Source organism: Elephas maximus, chromosome 2, assembly GCF_024166365.1.
Source record: "Elephas maximus indicus isolate mEleMax1 chromosome 2, mEleMax1 primary haplotype, whole genome shotgun sequence".
Classification (NCBI taxonomy): Eukaryota; Metazoa; Chordata; class Mammalia; order Proboscidea; family Elephantidae; genus Elephas; species Elephas maximus.
Genome location: NC_064820.1, coordinates 79,874,393 through 79,897,497, shown reverse-complemented (window position 1 = coordinate 79,897,497; position 23,105 = coordinate 79,874,393). Strand labels below are relative to the sequence as shown.

At 37.4% G+C, this 23,105-nt stretch overlaps 1 protein-coding gene across 3 annotated transcripts; it reads right to left on the bottom strand.

The window, feature by feature from the left end:
- Position 1: 1 nt before the first annotated feature.
- On the bottom strand, positions 2-21,358 carry HMGCR (3-hydroxy-3-methylglutaryl-CoA reductase). Of its 3 annotated transcripts, XM_049865838.1 has the most exons (21): positions 21,250-21,351; positions 20,235-20,338; positions 15,754-15,941; positions 15,188-15,299; positions 14,805-14,892; positions 13,854-13,938; positions 12,765-12,870; positions 10,705-10,811; positions 10,464-10,580; positions 9,795-9,955; positions 9,427-9,674; positions 9,118-9,296; positions 5,624-5,818; positions 5,003-5,161; positions 4,694-4,851; positions 3,790-3,895; positions 1,927-2,097; positions 1,492-1,632; positions 1,248-1,406; positions 655-809; positions 2-503 (listed from the first exon to the last, which is right to left on the bottom strand). In XM_049865838.1, exons 3-21 carry the CDS (start codon positions 15,916-15,918, stop codon positions 449-451), a joined length of 2,667 nt encoding a protein of 888 aa, XP_049721795.1. In that variant the 5' UTR covers positions 15,919-15,941; positions 20,235-20,338; positions 21,250-21,351; the 3' UTR covers positions 2-448. The 3 variants fall into 3 exon arrangements, with proteins under 3 accessions (XP_049721795.1, XP_049721785.1, XP_049721804.1); XM_049865828.1 differs by lacking the exon at positions 20,235-20,338 and having other exon boundaries at positions 21,250-21,358; XM_049865847.1 differs by lacking the exon at positions 20,235-20,338 and having other exon boundaries at positions 21,213-21,345.
- Between the last annotated feature and the right edge of the window lie 1,747 nt (positions 21,359-23,105).

Sequence of the window (23,105 nt, the reverse complement as noted above, 5' to 3'; positions counted from 1 at the left end):
TTCTTAACGTTCTACAACCCAGACTTAATAATTTAACTATAAAGTCAGCTACAGTATAATTTAAAAACCCATTTTCAACCCAGGGGAAAAATCTAACACTGATTACCATAAACTTAATGAATTTCATCAAGACACTTTTTTCCAGTTGTATTCTCTTTCAGAAGTGAGCTGTAGATTACCATCCGTGATGCTTTAAAGCATAATAATATCCATGTTGAGATCTTTCCAAAGAACACAGCATGTAAAGCCTGAAGCTGTTTTCGGATCTGAGGACTGTCCATAGAAAGGCGGACCTCAGACCTCTCTGCAAGAGCCCAAAACCAGTTGTCTCACTGATCACATCTATTCATCCTCAACAAGATATCGCATTGAACTTTTTAATTCACAGATTTTATGTTAGTCCTTTAGAACCCACTGCCCGTGTTTCAGTTCACGACTGTCGGGCTATTCAAGCTGTTTTCTTTGTGCAAGTTCCTTGAAGGTCTTGTAAATTAATCTTTGACCTGTGGCAGAAAAAGACAAAGCAGTGATATACAAAATAGAAGCAACACAGAGTTTTAGGTTGGAACTATTATCTAAGTAATCAGCTTTTATACTGCTTTTTTTTTTTTTTAACTATAGAGGAAACACGTTTACTACATCTCTAAGTCTTACCTGTTGTGAATCATGTGACTTTGGACAAGATGTCCTGCTGCCAATGCTGCCATCAGTGACAACTCCCCAGCCATTACCGTGGCACACACGATTCTGGCAAGCTGCCGGGCATTTTCCCCAGGATTGTCTCTGCAGGCTCCCTGAACACCTAACATCTGCAGCCAAACAGCAAATTTACCCTTAATGTCATGAGAAACAATTTATTGCTAAATCAACTAAAATAAGGGCAACTACGATGGCAGCAGACTAGAACTAGAGTCCACTGGAAGCACTAAATTTGCAAGATTTGACAGCCAGTACAAACAATGTATATACCACAGCTGACATAATACCCACAGCCTGGCTGGCAGTGCATTTGCTCAGAGTACATGAACCATTCAGCATATGCTCTTAATCCATGTTCTGAATTTATTAAATATATGCCTGAGCATGCTTATTTGGGCACAATGGATTAGGCTGATGGGAAACAAAAGCACCAAAAGACCAGCTGAAACATACTGAGGTGAGTGATACATAGTGCCAGGCAGAAACAGAATTCCAGGGAGTCAGAACTGAGTTTGAGGTCATGAAACTCTGTGCCTGATGCTTCATACCTGCAAACAGGCTTGCTGAGGTAGTAGGTTGGTCCCACCACCCACAGTTCCTATTTCTATAGATGGCATGGTACAACTGATATACAAATCTTCACTTGTGGGACCGCTTGCTTCCATTAAGGTAATACAGTTTGAGCTACCAACATTCTGTGCCGCGTCCTGGGGACAAAAAGAAAAAATATAAAATGTACTTCCCTCACTTAGGACAGCAGAACAGAAGAGAAGTGCAGTCTGGAGACCTCACCTGTCCACACGCGATGTAGATAGCAGTTACGATATTTGCCGCGTGGGCATTGTAGCCTCCGATGCTCCCGGCCATGGCAGAGCCCACCAGATTCTTATTAATGTTTACCTCAATCATAGCTTCTGTAGTAGTCTTTAATACCTAGAAAACAGAGTTGTGTGCATTTCACATTCGCCCCCTAAAGATTCAGAGGAGCATCACCCAGATCTACCTACCTCCAGTGACACTGAAACCCCAGTCCTCAATAAAAAGAGTTATCAGTAAAGCTTGTTACTGTAATTCCACATCCAGACAGATGGGCAAGGTAAGATAAAATAGTCATCTTCTTTGTAAAACATATTCCCATATGTTAAACTTTGCCTAAAATGTTAATACTCCTTTCCCCAATTTTTTAATCCAATGGAAGATTAGCAAAATATTCATCTGATCACTCACTTCTCTGACCACCTTGGCTGGAATGACAGCTTCACAAACAACAGACTTTCCTCTTCCTTCTATCCAATTTATAGCAGCAGGTTTCTTGTCAGTACAATAGTTGCCACTAACTGCTAGAATCTGCATGTCAGGGAAAAGCTCACGAAGTTTTGAAAGAGCTTTCTCTGTACCCTATTAACAAGGAAAAAAAAAAGTACGTTATATTAAAATGCACAAAGTATTCACCTTTACAGAAGACTTTTATTTGTATCTATGAAATATTTCTAATTACAATAACTATACTTCAAAGAAAATGAGTACAAAATAACAGCGCTTTTATTAACCATTACAGTGACTAATTTCTCAGTTAAGTATAGATTCATAATACATTTCTTTCCAAGTATGAGAACCAAGTTCTTTGCAGGCATTGATGAATAATATGTAGCTAAGAATAAAAAATGAGAATATAATTCAAACTATTAAAAAATATTCAATGAGAATATAAGAAAAAGTCATTCATCACTGGGAAATGACAAACTCAATCCATTTTCAACATGTAATAAATTCCATCTTCTATTCATTAAATCGTTACCTAAAAGTGAAAGATACCAAGCCAATAAAAAGAAGTGGATCATTAAAGTTAGTCCTGTCAGTAATGGAAAGTCGTTGGGATTTACATTACATAAAATATCAACAAACCTTCCAGTGACTTCCAATTAACTGAAGTTAACAACTCACACCTCAGTACTCAAAACCATACCTATTGACAATTTTTAAAGCTTACGCATATAGTCACTAGTCTCTCTCTTTACTTTTGTTGTTGCTGTTAGGTGCCATCAAGTTGGTTCCAACTCAGAACAACCCTACAGGACAGAGGAGAACCGCCCCGTAGGGTTTCCAAGGAACGGCTGATGGATTTGAACTGCTGACCTTTTGGTTACCAGCCGATCTCTTAACCACTATGCCACCAGGGCTCCCTCTCTTTACTAGTGGTCCTTATAAACACGTAAATCACAAAATAAACTTTGTTAGCCTAACTAGCCAACTGTCTCATTCTCTGGTGCCATAAGAGGGAGCTACGGAGAGTTGTTTCATAACAGATAAAAAGCCCAAAGTTGATTTTAATGTTTTACATTTGTGTCTGATAGATAACCACATATCAGCAGAAGAAAACGTAGGCCATGCACAACCTTCTTAGACATAGATAACTAAGAGAGAGAGGCCATGACATGAACTATAGCTGGCCTCTTAAATTCAAAAACAAACAAATCAGTTGCCGGTGAATTAATTCTGACTCATGGCAACCCCATGTGTGTCAGAGTAGAACTGTGCTCCATAGGGTTTTCGATGGCTGATTTTTTAGACATACACTGCCAGGCCTTTCTTCCGAGTCACTTTTGGGTAGACTTAAACCTCCAGCTTTTTGGCTAGCAGCTGAGCACAGTAACTGTTCATACCACCCAGGGACTCCTGTCTCTTAACTGTATGTCTTGAAGTCTCTTGGAAGAGGTCAGTTTCAAGATTTACAGGACAAAGTTTTGAAATATTAATTCTAAGACTCTTCCCAACCATTGTGAGTAGACCCAGAATATGTATAATGCCAAGTCTAAATTAAATATATCAAATACAAACAATACCAATGAACAAATGCCTGATTTATAAACATCGACCAATATTTGCTTTTCAATAAAGAACATTCTTAATCAATTAATTCTCTGAATAAGTAACATATATACATGATACAAAATTCAAAAGTACAGAAGGACATAAAGTAAAAACTTAGTGTGCCTCCCCCCCGTCTCCTGCCACCCAGTCCCACTCTCCTGGGACAACCATTCTTACAAGCTCTCTGCATCCTTTCAGATACAGTCTATCCATGCTCACCTTTGAAATCATATTCATCCCCATGGCATCACCTGTCCTGGACTGGAAACGAATATAAAGGTTGCGTCCAGCCAAACTTGCATGAATTTTCTGTAGACGTGCAAATCTGTAAGCAAAAGAAGTGAAGGTTTTTTTACTTCATTTTCTTAAGAACATGGAAGTTATTTTAAACTCTAGTTCAGTCACCTCATTTTACACATAAGGGAAAAGTCCATGAGATTACTTATTGAATGTCTTGATTTCGACTCATAGCGACCCTATACTACAGGGCAGAACAGAACTGCCCCATAGCATTTCCAAGGAACAGCTGGTGGATTCAAACTGCCGACCTTTTGGTTAGCAGCTGAACGCTTAACCACAGTGCTATCAGGGCTCCCTTCTTTAATTACAGAACATATTAGGGATACTCTTCCAACCATCTCACTCTTTGGTGCCACAAGAGCGACCTGCAGAGAATCATTTCATAAAAGATAAACTTAAAAGGCCCAAAGGAACACAAACATACTAGCCTGAACTGTCTTAGTGTATCACTTGTATTCATTATGCATGTTTGTAAACTCAACATCTGCATTCAAAGTGAATCACCTACACTAATAATTACTTCTATCCTGCCTGCCAGAACTCCCCTGGGGCAAAATAACTGTCTAATGAAAGTGAGCCTTCTAAAACCAACATATAAACTTAATAGTTTTTTTTTCCCTAATTTACCTCTGTATTCATTTAGATCAACATTTTTTTCCCAACCAAGCATTAATATTACTCATTTTGAATTAATGGATATAAAGTTGCTATTTGGTTATGTTATCTTAAGAAGGCAATATTTTAACAGTTATGTTTAGCAACCATAGGAAATGGCATTAGTTCTGAAATAAACATCAACCAACACACAAATGCACTCACATACCTGCTGGTGCTGTCAAACGCCTCCTTCATCACTGTGAACCCTTCAGCTGTGTCAAGCCAGGCTTTCACTTCTGCAGAGTCACAAGCACGAGGAAGACGCACAACTGGGCCACGAGTCATCCCATCGGCAAGGACTCGGCTGCTGGCACCTCCACCAAGCTACGTAGAGTATGTTACAGAGCACATATTAATCCTGAAAACACTTCTGTTTGTCCCAAAAGCTGTCCTCGACTGTCCCCAAATCTCTTCCTGTTGCCTTGCCTGGGGTACTTTTATCTTAAAACAGGCAAATATGTAAAGGCCAACTTACACCTATTGCTCTGCAGCCTCTGTTAGTGCTGGCTACAAGACAACCTTCTGTTGTTGCCATTGGAACCTGAAATTCTTTGCCATCCAAACACAGAGGTCCTGCCACTCCAACAGGGATGGGCATATATCCAATAACATTTTCACAACAAGCTCCCATCACCTAAAAGGTAAAGTCAGGCATTAAGTAAAATTCTGTACTGTAAATGCATAGTAACTCATCTCAGCCCTTGTCATTAATGACTTTCTTCAAACTTAATCCTTAAGTACATTTTTTCAAAAATGATTTTTTTATTTACCCTTTAAAAGTGTTTAAAATACTAATATTTGAGTAGTGACTGTAAACAAAAGCAGGAAAAATATTTAAAATTTTTATGACCTACATCATAAGGCCTGGCTGTCTGCTTCCATAAAGATTACAGCCAAGAAAACCCTATGGGACAGTTATAATCAGTAACACATGGGTCACCATGAGTTGGAACTGACATCATACACAGAATAAAAATTACTTTAAGGAGAAAAATGACTTACAAAACTATGCATACATCAAAGGCTAGTCAAAAAAAAAAAAAAAAAGATCGAAAAGCTTCAAACCAAACCCTCTCTAATCAAGAAAATAACCTACCAAGGAGTAATTATAGTCCCTGTAAGGTAGATACTGGAGAGAAGAAGGCTCTGGAAGCTTTTCAGAAAGTATCTGTCGGCGAATAGATACACCTCGTTCATGGGTTTCCATCAGAATTTCCAATTTGTAAGCTGGGATATGCTTAGCATTAACTAGTCTGATGACCTCAGCATCACTAAGGAATTTCGCACCTTTCTAAAGAAATGAAAAAAAAAAAAAATGGGAGAGTGGAAGACGATGACAAAAGATTTGAAAGACTGTATTACACATTATTCATAATAAATAATTAATTTAATATAAATAATTCCTAATTAAAATATAAATCCTTTATAACATATCACTGTAGTTTTTGTAAAACAAAGACAAATTTGTATAATAATATAAATCATGCCAAATGAAAATATTATAAATGCCATGTTACTGCAGTTTTTAGAATGTAAAGATTTACTGCATTAATACACATTAAGAAAAATAAATGTGATTTAGCAAGGTTCAAGTATGTGTGATATGTAGCAGCTATTAAATGAAACGTGTAAATTTCTGTAAACTTTATTTTTAATGTTTTAAATACATTCACATAGTTAAAAAATTAAAGAGTATAAAAAGGTATATATAACAAAAAGTCTTCCTCCCAACCCTTCCCTCCACCCAGTTCTTCTCTACCTACATTCAAATTGGGAAACAGGTAACCACTGTTTTACTTTATCATGTATCCTTCTAGAGATTTTTTTTTATACATACTCAAATTTTATATGTAATTTTTCTCTTTTTAAGTAAAACAGTAGCATACATTTTATTTTTTTCATGTAATGTATATCTTGAAGCTTTTTCCACATCTATACGTGAAGAGTTTCTTCATTCTTTGTTACACCTGAGTAATATTCCATTGTATAGATGTGCTATTGTACACCTGAGTAATATTCCATTGTCAATGTGCCATAATTTAGCTGGTCCCCTAAAGAACATTTAGTTTATTTCTAAAATTTTTCTATTACAAAGGATATTGAAATGAATAACTTCATACATACATCATTTCACACAGGTGTGATTTTAAGTATAAATTTCTGTAAGTGCTGGGTCAAAGGATCAAAATATATCATTTTAATAAATATGGCCAAATTCCCTTCTTATCAGCAATTTAAGAGAACGTGCTTTTCCCCACCTCAACACATTATTAAGCTTTTAGATTTTTGACAGTCTGATGAATGAAAGTATTTCGTATAGTTTTAATTCTGTTATGAGGGAGGATGGTCAACATCTGCTTGCTTTTAAAAACTGGATTGTTAGTCTCATCAATTTGTAGAAGTTCTTTATGTATTAGGGAGATTAGCCCTTAAGTCTTAGATACAAGTTGCCAATATTTTTCCTTTGGTTTGTTTGGTTGCTTCTAACTGTTTATGGTGGTGAAACATGTGATCTTTGTAAGCATTAACATTAATCTGATTTTTCCAAAGACTATCAAGCTATAAAGGACATAAATTAGTATGTGGATTACCAATGCAAATCCATTCTTTTAAAATTTACTGAGCACCTATTCTATATAAGGCTCTCGAGATGCAGGCTCAGCTTTGGAAGGGCTTGATGTCTAATGATCAAGATAATCATGTAAACTTGTGACAAAGGCAGCAAGGTACAACTGCCATTAAAAGACAAAAAAGAGATGACTTCCAGTTGAAGGAACTGAAGAAGGTTTCAAAGACAAGGCTGCATCCATTTGCCCTAAAGATATAAACACCTGGAGATAGGAGGGTACCTCAGGTGACAGGAACACAGGGACCCAAAATTGGAGACTGCATTCAGAGAACAATGACTTGGTTCGATTCAAAGCTATATGATTAGAGAATGAAGATGAAACATATTCAAGCACAGAGCATTCTGCCTAGCCAAAATACATATTCATGCTGAATAACAATAAATTCACCAGCTAACCTAACAAGAGACTACATTTGCCTTTAAAGCTGGAAGCTTAAAACCACTTTACATAGAAGAAAGGAAGCCAGTGGTTGGAAGATCACACTGTTAAGTTACTTATAGTAAAGCGGTACATCTCACTGAATTTCCCTTGTTATCACTGGGGCAGAGCTGACTCAACGGCAACAAACAACAACAAAGCAGTACAAATTAATACTGAAAATATTATTCCTTGACTAGTCTGTGTTCAATCCCCATCTGAACTAGCTTGTTCTGGCTTATTTTAGGAGGCAATAAAGAACACCATCCCAAAGACAGAAGAGAAGATTCAAGCTATAAATCCCAGCACTCCCCTACTCTGCTGCCCTCTCTAAGTCTGAGACCGCATCTGTAAACTAAATTTACCTGCTCCACAGGTTAATCAATGGAAACCAACCAATATTTACTTACTTAGAACCTATTGTGTACAAGTCCTGACCCTCAAAAAGACATAGTCCAGCTGAGAAGACCAGCTCTAAACAGCTAAAACACAAGCGCCACAAGAAGAGAACATAAAGGGGTTTGGGGTTCTAAGGAGGTGGGTGATTTGAGTAGAAATAGAAATATCAAAATTAAAGCAAATTCTTTATATAAGCGTGAAAACTAAACAAATATATAACCAACACATTAAAATTTGTGAGGTTCGCAGAAAAGAAAATCCATAATTAAGATTCTGATGCCTACTCTCTAAATCTTGCGAATCCTATATACTAGTTCAGATGCTGAGGTAGTTTAGTTAATATATGCTAACAGGAATGAGAGGAAGGAAAGCAATGCAGAAAACCAGACACACTCCCCGTTCACGCTTATGCACACAAATTAAGAATTAACCAGATTAAGCAGATACGGCTGAAACACACACAATAGTCCCCCTGAAGCATGAGTGGCCTCATATGGTCACGCAGGCAGAACATCCCATTCCAATCTCAGAAAGGAAAACCAGCTTCCTCGTGAACATAACATTCACTAGTAAAGACAACCAAACTTTTTTTGAAACTCACTGTCATGTTAAACCTTTTTCAGGCCTTACCACATGTATGAGAAAACAGCAGTTGCTCACCTTTATGATATACAGTAATAAACTAGAAAGACTACTGACTCTGGAGTAAGAAAATCCTGGACTCTGTCCCCAGCTTTGCTGTTTCCTAGATGTAACATTACCTAAGCCTCCTGGAGCCTCAGCTTTCTCATTTAAAAGATAGAGATCGTTCTACTACTTCCCAGGTTGTGGGGAATAAATAGATAAGAGAGTTATCTGTAAACCATGTAACACCATGCTTAGAGCTTAGTAGGTACCAGTAGTTTCTTCCTTCCTTTATTAAATGTCAGATGATTCAAAACAAAAGCTTTTTTTTTTTTAGCCCACTTTTGTGGCTATCAAGTATACATTTATCTATGAATGTGTTGTCGTCGTCTGCCAATGAATCAATTCCAACTCATAGCGACCCCATGTGACAGAGCAGAACTGCCCTATAGGATTTCCTAGGCACAAAAGCTCCTCTTAAAGAAAGATGTCAAACTTGATTTTGTTTTATTTTCCTCACCTCTGCACTCCCAAGTATCTGCAGACATTCTTCATTAGGCCGAGGCTCCCTGGGAAGTTTAATTTCAGGTTCCTGTGTCTCCAGTGCTGGTGAAGTACCGAATAAGGAAGCGTTACCAACCACAAATGTTGCTCTGTTTGAGGTGTCAGTTTCCGTCACTAAGGGTTTTATAACTTCAACTGTTCAAGAGACCAAAAGAAATCTCAGAACACTGAACATAAGATCACAATTTTTAAAACAGGCTCAATTTTTTCAGAAATCAGCACTGGAGGAACAGACAGTGAAGAGCATTAAAAAAAAAAAAATCACCTTTTCTTTCTCGGTTTATCCCCATCTCCTCCTCCACCACATGCACTTTCTGGTTATTTCTGACCAGTAGAGGTTCACGTCTACAACAATTGTCTGGGACCTTCTTTTGGGTCACTACAGGAGATGTGATAGGATTTTTTAATGAGAGTGTAGACTCAGTCTCAGCTTGTTCAAAGAAGATGTACTTGACAGCCAGAAGGAGAGCTAAACTTAGAGTAATAACTTGTTCAATATCCATGCTGACCATTCTAAATAAAAGAAAGTAAATTAAAATGTTATTATTCAGAAGCAATATAAAAGGCACCAAACATATAAGAGCACAAAGGGTTATGATTAACATGTAACAAAACAGGCCATAGTTAACTTACTTAGAGAGATAAAATTGCCAGAGGGAAACATTTGGTTCAATTCTCTTGGACACATTTTCATCTAATTCTAATGAAATCTTAGAATTTTCTGCTGTAGTGTTTTGAGGAGAAGGATCAGCTATCCAGCGACTGTGAGCATGAACAAGAACCAAGCCTAGAGACTGAAACAAAATTTTAAAAATTAGGTTACGTAAAGCAAAAGTTCTTTAGATTTGTAGCCCTTAACACTGCCCAGGAATGTGTTATTCTAGACAATTTGTTTGGGCTCATGTATCATCTATCAATGGAATCTAATATTTTTTTATTCCCGACAACAGGATACCAGACAGTATCTTTCACCGCCCTGCCTTACCATGAAAAAAAAGCCTGTGAACTTGCTACGTGACTAACTTGGTGACCCCATTATATGACCGAAAACTTCCCAAAGCACTGGTTTTCAAAGACAGAAGGTAGAGGAACTTGAAAATTTGTTCAGTGGAGAGAGACTAATCAAGACCAGGAGCCTCAAAGAAATGAGGAACACGTTAAGAAAAGAGGAAGAAGAGGACAGAACATCAGTGAAAGAGCCTAAAATTGCACAAAGGTACAGTAGGAAAAAATTATTTTTAAAAAGCAGAATATAACACTGGAACCAAAGATACTGAAGGAAAAAGAAAACCATGTAATTACCATAATCATCTTGACCCTCTGAGTTACAGGATTTGGTTTATTTTCTTCCTCTTCTAATACTCGGGCAAAATGGCTGAGCTGCCAAATTGGGCGACCCTCACGGCTTTCCCGAGAAAGCTACAAAGTAAGTCGGTGTTGCATTAGGTACTGATGTATTCAAGGCACTGATTCTATCTAGACAAACTGATGTGATGAGAAATATTACTCGTCTACTAACGCCAAAAGTAAGAACTGCTCTTACCTCTAACACCAAGGACACACAAGCTGGAAAGAAAGTCATGAACACGAAGTAGTTGGCAAGAACTGACATGCAGCCAAAACAGCACATAATTTCAAGTTGACGCACCCCTGGTTAAAGAAAAATTAAATTTACATTTTGTAAAGTATGTGTATTTTTAATGCTATGCACATCACAAGGTCACTTCTTGCAGGTAGACAGATACACGTATATATTAGTACAATAAGCTCTTTGCCATCTACCAGAAAAATAACTAACAGCTCAAAGGTAATGCCACCCTCAGAACACAGCAGAAATAACTACTCAAGGGCAGAGACTTTGTCTTCTCCATGTCTCCAACATCACAAGGCTAGGCACAGTGGTAGTGTTTACTTAACATGTGATAAGCAGATAAATTTCCAATCCTCTTTTATCAATTGGTAGTACCTCAATTATTTGTTTTGAGACAAGGGTATTCGGGACAGGCTACTCCAATGGAGCAAAACCCCCTACGGCTATACTACCGATCCAATTCCTTTTGTTACCATGTAAGTAATTCTGCAGACTAAAAGCTTTTTATAAAACTAGGACATACTGCCAGTTACACCGTTCCTGATAGACCATCATAATAAATAACATATCTTATGTGTATGAATAAACTCTAATTTCAATATAACTTCTTTGGCGCCTGCTGAAATTCCTATATCTTGGTTAATTTCACTGATCTGTTCGAAATTATATAATTTAAAATGGCAACTCAAGACTAAAATTTAACAACCATTCCACTATAAACTGTTTAAGGTATCAGTTCGTAATCTCGAATAAAAGATAACACAATTATAGAGCAGGAAAAAACCTTCGATTACCTAATCCTAACTGATATCAAGAACTCAAGTTATACTTTATTTTCTGAATTGTAATGTTCAACCGACTGAATAATAGAACGAAAGCAAACGTCTTTTTTAATTTTACAGTAATCACTCTCAAATTTGGAAATTCAAGAGAATACAAAATTATAATAAGAGCATTATGAACAACCTTCATTTTATACAGTAGTTGAATATAATCTTTCAAACTCAGAGCCATCAAAACCATACTTAACCAATGCTTTCCCAGCCTGGGTACTACTACTTCTCTCTCTGCAATGGTAACTCATGCAGCTACCCTGTGTTCTCCATGCATCCTTCCTTACTTTGTCCCAAAAAAACAGTCTCCATAAAAATCTTTGTTGAACGACAGATCAAATAACTGGATGAACAGTAATAAATCTACCCTCACAATGTTAGAAGAAACATTATATATTTAATACAGATATCTATTTAATATATATAATATCCAGTGAAGAGAACTCAACTAACAATGACGGCCAATTAATCCATTAAAAGTTAGATAACTTACTTGTCCTTATTGAGGACACTCAATGTGCTATACAAAGAAAAAAATAAGGCGCCAGGAAATACACCAAAATAATAGTTATCTAAGTGTGGTCTTTATTACAAAGCCATAACATCTATTCCTAATGTTTAGAAAACCTCCACAATTGCATGATACATTCATTCTGGCAAATTTTCACGCCAGGCCACAATTTTTATCCTATAAGGATGAGGAAATACACGTGTTTAAACTAATGCCGGGAACTTGCTAAGACATACTAGATACTGTTCTGATTAGACCTGCCCAACTGCCCTATGAGACGTTTCCAACTCAGATCTGTCCAACTCCAGACTCTTCCAGGTGACAATTAAAATGCAAGGAATCAAGTCATTAATTTAGTTTAGGCAATAGCAGGAACTGGAAGCTGCTTTTCAAATGGGCCTTGGAATACAATCTTGGTTAAAAAACACCAAAAAGAAAGCCACCGAAAGACTGGGACAGAAGAAGAGATAGCAATAATGGAAAATAAATAAACAACCTGTCACCACAGCTGACAGGTCTGATATACCCATATATTCATACAACTGAAAAATTTTAAGAGTAATGTCAGACTGTTAAAAGTCAGAATTTAAGAATAAGAAATGCAAATCTAAGACAGTTTTTACTCTTTATACAAATATTTTTTAGCATATTAAAAACTGTTTACTGACCTGACATGGTACCCACTCCAATCACAAGACATTCAACAAGAGCATCAAGGGTGAACGTGGGACCTAAAATTGCCATTCCACGAGCAATGTTTTCCCTTACTTCATCCTGAAACACAGACCAAACATATCAATAAGGTAAGGTACAAAATAATTTTTAAAAGGTTAGAGTGCATTCTAGGATTTATACTGAAATCTAATTTATATTCAATGAAAAAATATACAATAAGGCTAACAGGCATTCAAGATGCAAAGAATGCTAATAATGTCGATGACGATAAAACAAAGAAGACATATAATGCCCTGCTTCCCTAGCTAATGAGTATTTTTGGGGATGAGGTGCTGCATCAATCCTGTCATTTAAATCCCACATAATTAAGTTCTATAAAATTTTGCATTTTGGCTACCAGTGATGGAAGCTCTTAGTTGCAAAATTTGTATGAGACCATGTTGATATTGTAAAACCTAAATAACATCCTGTCAATATGTTCAAATAATCATAATTTTCTTAACATGTTCAAAGGATCATAAACATTCAACAAATACATAAATCAGGGCAGAACAATGTACTATTTTATATTCAGATACTAATATAATATTGTTAAAAATGTTAAATTCTTTAAAGTGATTAATAAAGCTTTAAATAGGAAATAATGCTGGTGTTAATTCAAGTGGTTTAGACATAAATCTATTCTGTGGCTTTCTTCCATCATATCCTGTTCTAACCTCTGATGTGTTTCACTAAGTAGACATTCCTATTTATCCAAAACTTGTATTACCATACCCAGAAACCCAGTGCCGTTGAGTCGATTCTGACTCATAGTATCTGAAAATCTTCAAAAAGGAAAATGGGGAAGATTCCAAATTCCAGAAGTGATGGAATTATGGTTGAGATGCAGAAAAACAAGACTTTTCCTGGGGCACTTATGAAGACCAGTCTTAGGACTTGACAATTTAACTTGAAATTTGGACAACTCCTAAATCTTGGGCTATGAAGAAACCCTATTTATCCTTTCTATTAATGGAAACAAACTGGAAAAGAGAAAGAAAAAGGAATACTATTCATATTCCTGTCTTGTAAATGATACTTACCTGCGAATTAGAACTGAGAGCGAACTTAGCTAATGTACTTGCTCTGGAAAGGTCGATCAAAAGTAGGAAAAAGGGCAAAGCTTCACTGAGAAGAAAAAAAAAACCAAAAAACACAAGACGATTAGGTGTATGTAATTAAGGAAAAAATATGGTTAAAATAATTCTTTTAGAAACAACCTTTTCTTCCCCTACACATGGTATGATACTCTAGTAAATATACACTCTACTATCTGTATCTTTGTGTAGACTAGAAGATATATTCTATATTTCTTTGGCATTCCCAAAGCTAAACACAGTATTTGTTAAAAAAAAAAAAAAAAAAAAACTTTAATATTAAAAGTGTGATTTAAAAAAAAAGTGTAAATATGTTTACACAGAAACACATTTTGATAATTGTATAGCAAAACATTATCCTTAGTAAAAATGTAGCATGGGGAGGAATGAAAGTAGGACATATTTCTTTCTTTTTCATTAATCATTACTTGTGGAAAGATCAACTAAACAACTTGTCTGGAGGGTAAACTGGTAGTTAAAAGCTCTAAAAATCTGCACAGCCACTAGCCCAATTCTAGGAATATGTCCTAAGGAAATGAATATGACCAAAAATTTAGCTACAAAGATATTCCTGACAAGGAAGTTAAATGGAGGGAAGTTAGCCTAAATATCCACACCTAGAGGATTAAGTCAATAAATTATATTTCTACAGTAGAACACAGCCATGACAAATAATAAGCTTAACATGGAAAGAAGATCATAAACTATTATTAGGCATAAAGTATTTATAAAAATGTTATTAACAGGTATTAAAATTGGCTAATAGTAAGATTATATGACATTTTTTCCCCATATATTCTAAACTTCTGAAAATTTATGTATTAACTTTATAACATGGAGGAAAACGCTCTTAAAACGCATGATGGAAAAAAGCATATTTAGGCTATAAATACTTACTTCAAGCCTGTCAATTCTTTATCTAAGAAATGAATGACAACTGTACTAAATACGAAACTTGAGAAAATTGTGAAGAGGCCAGCAATACCTAAAATGACAAAATTCAACAAATCAGAGTTTCAGCCTTTATTACACAAACAATAACGTTTAGTCTCATATAATATTTTGACGGAAACAATACTATTTCTCTTCAGATTATTAAGGTCTCAAATTTATGTAATGTTTAGCCTCCAATAAAAGAAAATAAACTATTGAATGCAAGCAGCACACTTTCAGCAATACACATTTCCATACACATGATTTAAACCAACAGGTATATTTTGACAGCAAAAAGAAAAAAAAATCTGATAGCACACAAAAAGTTAAACATATAAAATTATTACCCAAAATATATTTCGATCCAAGTTGACGTAAATTCTGGAACTGGAAGTAAATATAGAGGATTGCTATGCATCGTGTTATTGTCAGAATTATAATGTCACTGCTCAAAACATCCTATTGGGAGACACACAGGGGAAAAAAAACTTTGATAGCTTTTAAAATAATCAAAACTAAGAATTTTTATTTTGTATGCATCAATAGTTTACATATTATCATAGTAATATAAATTAAGAAAATATCAAGTCAAATAAAATTATTAAATACACAAATAAAAATTTAAATCTGATTTTTAAATAATCTACTGTGTTAAGCCAATATATCATCACAATAATTTGCAATTGTTACTTAAAGAGCTGTAATTCTCAAAGAAAGCCAATTACACTCATTTGTGCAGAGAACACAAAACTATTTCTAGTACATTTCCATAATATATAAGTAAATGGAGATGAGGTAAATTCATGAATATAAAGATTTTTCTCATAACATTTTTCTATATATGGTCTCTAAAATAAGACACTCTGCAAATTCAAAACATTACTTTAGTCAACATCAAATTAATTTCACTAACCTCTTCAAACTTTGGACACTCATAATTCCAACCACAGATCTTATCATTGCCAGTAAACATGTTCATGGACATCATACAGATGGTTAGTGTCACCGTCCCCACTATGACTTCCCAAGGATGGGAAGCCACAAAGAAGCCATGCATTCGGAAAAGTCTTGACAACATTGTAGCTACAGGGTCCTTGGATCCTGGAAGGAATATCAAGTGTGAACATTTAGATAGTTTCACTGTATTTTAAAAAAAGTGGGCTGTAAATTCTGTTTTGTATGCACAGTGTCTGGTACATATGAATAATACTCTTTGACAATGTTCCTCATTATTCAGGAAAAGAATTATAAAATTAAAATAAAAAGACTCTGTTATTACTTCTTTACTCACAACACTTAAATCCTATTACTCACTGGCAACCAAGTTAAAAGCAACTCTTTCTTAAAAATTGTATTTATTTAAGCATCTAAGGTCAAACCAAATAAATATCCTCAGCGCATGATACTATCTGAGCCAAAGAGGAGAGCAATAAAGCAGAAAACAAAAGTGAGAAACAACGATTCACATTGATTTTCTAATTACCCTGATATAAAATGTATATAAGCTCCCTCTTCATTCTCCACACTCTGGTTACATATAACGTAAATTACCAAAGAAGTGTCCTCCTATGAATAAATCACCATCTTACTTCATAAGTTCAAGGGCATTAACTTTTTTTACTTCATCCAACATATATGGTATGCCACTAGCAAAACCTTCCTAATGTTGCTGCTACCAGAGAAAAGTTTTTTTCTGATGGATTTCTCCACATTAACAAAAAGACTTGTAATTTTGTTGTAGTGGCTGCTTTTCTTCTGGCAGAATCAACAATGAGACTAGAAGACCAAAGGAAAAGCATTAGATGTGAAAACTTCTCAAATGAATAGCTAATCAAACTGCTAGAGTAGTAGCAGAAAAAGACCTGGCCAAAGTATGTATCTATATCATTCAAAATATTCCCATCAGAATTTATATATAATTTTGATTTAATGACTGCCTTGACTAAATTTCCCCATGTTTGTTGGCTAAATAATAATTTTGATATTCTGATTTTTTTAATCTAATGTAGCCACTGACCTTTAATACTGGAACTTGCAGGCCCTGCTTCTTACATTAAAATTAATGCTTATGATAAAGCATACTAACTACCCATGAAAATCAATTAAAACTAAAGTTTAAAATGTAAGCCAATTTACTGCCATCCTGGCAAGAATGAACGAATTAATCTCAAATTAATGATAATAACTAAGACAGGAACTGACTTACTGAAGACAGAAAATAAAAAGGCAACAAATTAAGGAAAAACAGACATTAAGCCATCTAATTTTAAAGGGCTGAAGGAAGAGTAGCTATTAGGAACCAAATCAATAACAAACCTCATCTCTCACTACAGCAATCCATGTTTTCTACACTTCAACCATACCAAGCCATCAGCTAGGCAATCTCATCTCTCACAAGTATCCTCCCTATTTCTCCATGATTGTACAACACATCTACATGCCATAATTGGTTTTCAAACCACATGTCGCAACCCTTCATTAGATCATGAAATCAATTTTGTGAATCAGAACTATTTTTTTTAAATAAAATAAGAAACAATCACATAAAAAGCAGCCGAGGATAAAGCATGTAGTATGTAGTATGTTTCATGAAACTATACATGTGTGTAATGGGTCCAACATAACATGTAGGTTGAAATTTAAAATGGCTGGCACCCACTAAGGTACATAAATGTGTCATGCATTTGCCTGAGTTTATTCATGCTTTTTTTAACCTTCCACCCTGTGTCTTACCATTTTACCCTTCAGCACCTTGCACTCACATACAGCAGCTGCTCGATAAACACCTGTTTAATTAAAAACAAATTCTTAAACTATACCTGTTGCCATAGATGCGATTCTGACTCAGAGCAACTTTATAGCACGTGCATTTTATTGGCACATCTTGAAACAGACCTAAAGATGACTTTTCTTTTTTAAGTCACCTAGCTATGGATATAATATTCCCCCTCGCCAGATAAAGGCCGAATACAAGCAATTCAAGAACATATTTTAGGGGTGGGGGGGGTAGAAGCTACATTTTATGTACGTATGTTAGAAAATAAACAAATACTTTCCATTAAATTAGTAGGTACTGGGGCAACCGGTGGTGGTGGGACTTAAAGAGTACTGGAGAGCTTTAATCCTACCGAAGATTACAACCAAAAGCCTTACGATAGTCTACTATCACATAGTTCCTTCTTACTTTTAAATTAAAAAAAAACCCTACTAGCTAGTCTAAAGAATCAATTAGCATCGATGTTCCAGAAAGTGAATTAACTAAAAACAAGTTTCAGAACTATGTCAAAATGAGGCGGAGTTACTGCCTAGGTGGCACTGAGGTGCTATTAAGGGTGCTAAAAAAAATACAGGAATTAATTGTGATGATGGTTGCACAAACAATAAACGTAATTAATTCCAAAGACGTGTACATGTAAAAAATGTTGAAATGACAAATGTCTTGTTATGTGTGTGTGTGTGTATATATATATATATAATATATATATTTGTACCACAATATTAAACTATGTCAAAATGATTTCTAACCCCCTTTCCAAAAAAGGCCCTCAACTTAGATTATTCCCTATCAAACAAAGTTACTCTTTGAAACTTTTTCATTATTGAAAAGTTAATTCAGACTGGAGAAACCCTGGGAGTATGGCCCCCGGACACCCCTTCAGCTCTGAAATTAAGTCACTCCTGCAGTTAACCCTTCAGTCAAAGCTTAGACAGGCCCATAAAACAAAACAAGACTAAAGGGGCACAGGAGCCCAGAGGCAAGGACTAGAAGGCAGGAGGGGAGAGGAAAGCTGATAAGTAGGGAACCCAAGGTCAAGAAGGGAGAGTGTTGACATGTCATGGGGTTGGTAATCAAAGCCATAAAATAATACGTGTACTGTTTAATGAGAAGTTAGCTTGCTCTGTAAACCTTCATCTAAAGGACAATGAGAAAAAAAAAAAGTTAATTCAGTTGCATTAAAACTTGAACTGCTAGCTGGAAGGAAGCTCAATTTAATCACAAGTGGTTTACCATTATTAACTCATAATTATACATGAGGCACATTATGTTTTCCCTCAAAAGATTTCATGGTAGCATTGTCAACTATGCAACAGTTTTTTCCTAGGTGTAGTCTTTGTAACTTTCAGGGAGAAAATTACACATGATCCTCTGAATCATTTCCAAACCAGAATACCACCTACTTGAAAATACGAACTGAGCCGTCAAATGCATGCAGATGTGTCATAATTGTAAACAATCTCATCTCTCATGAGTACCCTCCCTATTTCTGATTATGCAACACATTTACATGCTATACAATGCAATCCTCCACATTCACAAGCAGTTGCAAATGGCCCTAGTAGGCTAAAAAAAAAAGCAGTTGCAAATGGCCCTAGTAGGCTAGCTCATGTAAATTCAACGGACAGCATTTATAACATGCTGCAATTTTATTTTAAAAAACAGGTTAAATAAGCAACATATGCCTTGCTTAAGTATGTTTCAAGCATTTCCCAGACTTTAAAAGAACAGAATCCTTAAAAGTCTAATTCAAACTGCTACACAAACCACCTAGCATGGCTAATTGCAAAAAAGGATACTTTGGCACCCTACTGATTCTCTCCTCCTACTCAACACTTCTCCTGTCCTACACATCCCAGTACTTGATTATGAACTGTCTTACATTGTTCTCAAATTAATGTGTGTGTTCTGTCTCTTTGAAGGCAAGAGCCATGGTTTATACTGCTGTTGTTTCTAAACCCAACAGGATCTAGCATTCTGCTCTCAGCCTAGTATCCTAGAAGGGGGAAAAAAAAAAAAAACCTGCACTCAAAATGAGGAAATGTGGATTCTACACCCAGTTCTATTATATGCTACCTGTGTGACTGCGTAAGTCACATCTCTTTTCATTCACTTGCTTCTTCATCAATAAAAGAGCTTCATTAGGATGAAGCCAGAGTTCCAAAGATCTCTGACAAAGAGAGTATTAAGTGAAGCAGTATAAAACTTTCATTTTTGTAGGTAAGAAATGGTCAAATTTCAAACATCAGCAATTTCATATGTCAACCCAAATAGATTCTATAATGTGGCTATTATGAAACTAGACCAAAAGGAACACACACACACTTTATTTTGAAATGGTTGTGCCATGCACACAACAGTTTTCATACGTTAATGATTTAATCTATGAATAATCATTATGTTTAAACTCCCTTTTTGCTAATTCCTATTTTTACTTACTGCCAAGTTTATCATAAATCCTGGAAAGACACTACAAGAAAGCAGGCCTGCAAAATCCAGTCTATCCCCAAAGTACTGCCCAGGCTTTTGCTAGGTAATCTCTAAATCAGAAAACGTCTTTTACTGCATGGACCAGAATGTAAATTCACAAATAACCAAACAAAAATTACATTGTTTACCTTGTGAGACGCTGGAATTATGCACAATTATTTAGTATGAACCAGAAACAAAGGTTTCCTACAAATTGTCTGGGGCAAGTCTAAGAAGGCATGTCTTCAAAACCCTGAAATATTTCAAAGGAGCATTTTAGATGAAGTACATGGACCTCCTGGTACCGCAGAAATCGTTCTATTTTTCAACCTCCAAGGTAATTTTTCCTAACCATAACTAAATCTGAGAAATCTACAAGGTATGAACTAAAAGACACCAGTACCAAACAGACTACTCCCCTCACAAGAAAAAGAAACCATTTGAGACTTTGAGCGAGTCCTTAGAGGACTCTGCAACCCCTCAACCGTTCGTCGTGAAATAATCGGACACATGTATACAGATCGCCGGTTCTTCCACGGCTCTGAGTCAGCCAGCAGCATTTACGGAGATTTTCCCCGTTGCTTAAAAGGTGCTGAGGAACAGCAGCGCCTGGCCGTGAGCCAGCCGTGGACCGTACAGATTCATTTTCCGTCCTCTCCGTGAGTTTTTTTTTCGTGAGCTGACGGCCGGACCGCCCCACAGCCCCGCAGCCCCGCAGCATTCCTCGAACCAAGAGGCCTCTGTGGTCACCCTGTCTGACACCCCCTCCGGCCGGAGCCCCGGTGACCGTGACTGTGCGGCCAGCACTGACCACCTTGGACAGAACCGCCAAACGGGGGCACGCCCCGCCAGTACACCCATGGTGACGGCGGTCACGAAGAGGCCGGATGCCGACCACTCCCTCAGGCCCCGTCAGGCCCCGGGCGCCCCTGACAGTGGTGCCGTCTGCCGTTCGACCGGCCGGGCCTCAAGGGCGTCTCCTCTCACTGCCCACGGGCGGGCAGCCACACCGACCAAGCCGCAAACGCAGCTCCAGCCGGCTCGACAGGAGCGGCCGGCAGCCACTTCCCAGGGTCAGAGAAGCTCGAAAACCACTACCAACGAGGCCCAATCCCGCTCCCACCTACCTCCCCAGTGCCCCTTTATGGCCACCGCCCGCCTCACCTCCCGATCTCACTAGAGGCCACCGAACCCGGTCGCCGGCGTTCCGGCTACCTCCAGTCAACGGAGGCGCGGAGCGGAAGAAACCTTCGACTTACGCACGCACGGAGCCGGGAGAGCCCGCGACCAATAAGAAAGGATCGTCCGATCGTCTAGCCAATCACCTGGGGACTGCTCCGCCTGACGGCTCTACGTCACGAACGGTCGCCTTAACAACCGCCCACAGCTCTCATCTGTGCAGAGAACAGGCACCGCACCATCTCTCACCACGGTTCAACCAGCCAATGACCACTCGAGTCCCAGCACTAGGTCCTGCCTATTGGTCGAAAAGCCGTGGGGGCGCAAGCGTGGAAACTGCCTAGGCGAAGGCCATAGGGGGTCTGCCGGGTGGAGTGTCCTACAATCCAAGACCTGACATGTGGTCGTGGTGGCCGTCTAAGTACTATGGGAGGCAGTGATATGAAGCAGAATTGGGGCGTGAAGCTAAACACATGGTCGGGTTGAGAGTAGAGCGCTCAATTACTTAGTGGAGAGAGATGGAGCAAAGTAGAGGCGACCCTGAAAAAGAGAGGGACTAAAAAAGTGAAGGTGGCAGCAGAGTGCAACGCAAGCCTCAGACTGACTCTTTTCCAACACCTAACCCGACACCTTCCTGTGACTTACTCATTCGTGTAAGTGGCTCCAGTCACCTCAGTCTCTGCCTCGCTCCCTTGTGGAGTCACCTGTCACACACCGTCTGTTCTCTCTGGAATGTGCCTTGCCTGAGTCCTCCTCTGCATTCACCTCTGCCCTCACCCTAGTGCAGACCTTTATTGCCTCTTCCCTGAAATACTGCAATAGCCTCCCCTAACTAGTATCCCCTCTTTTAGGCGCTTCCACCCGCCAATCTATCCTACACTACTGCCAGAGTAATCTTCCTATTATGCCATACACCTGCCCCCAAACCATTAGGAGTTTCTCATTGTCATCCGGATAAAAGAACCTCCCCAGCTTGACACTTCACCAATGTGGCCCAGTGCCGCTTTTTTTTGCCTACCTCTCAATACTTCCCTGTATGAACCCTAGATTGCAGCCAAAAGAGCAACCGCCGCTTCTTCAGTCACACTGACTACGTTTTTACCTCTCTGCTTATGTTCTTCTCTCTGTTTAACCTGGGTGTGCCTGCCCATTTTCATTGTTGAAATCCTAGCTGTCCTTCTAGGACCGTTTCATATACCACTTCCTTTCCTGATTCCCTCAAACACTTGTCATCTTTCCCTACTTTGAACACCCATAACATTTCCATAATATTCTATGAGTTGACATATTATCTTATATTGGGAAATTTCTTAAGGACAGGAATTTTTTAAATTTTCTGAATTTTTAAAGCCTCATATTTTGAAACAGTCTCTGGGATATTCTCTCTAGAACATACTATACACTCAGTAGGTGTTTTAATAAATTATTTTCTTGCTAAATTCTCAATCCTTGTAAGTATCATCCCTATTTAACAAAAAAATAAATTTAAAAAGTTTGTTAGGCAACTTCTGTAGATCATATAGATAATAATTAGAAAAACTGGAACTTGAACCTACATCTAAAGCTTATGTTGATTCTACTACACTCCACTGCTTCAGTGTAGGACTTTTATCCATATTTCTTTATCAAATATTTTTGGAATGCACATTATGTGCAATGTACCATAGCTGGCACTGGAGATATAACTACAAGCATGACAGATATGGTACCTGCCTTTATGGAGCCAATATCCCTGCACAGAAAAAGGTGATCAATAAATACTTGTTGAACTAATAATGGAAGGAAAGAGTTTGCAGAGTAAAGGAGACTGAGGCAAACAGCCAAAGTCTGTAATACTCTCT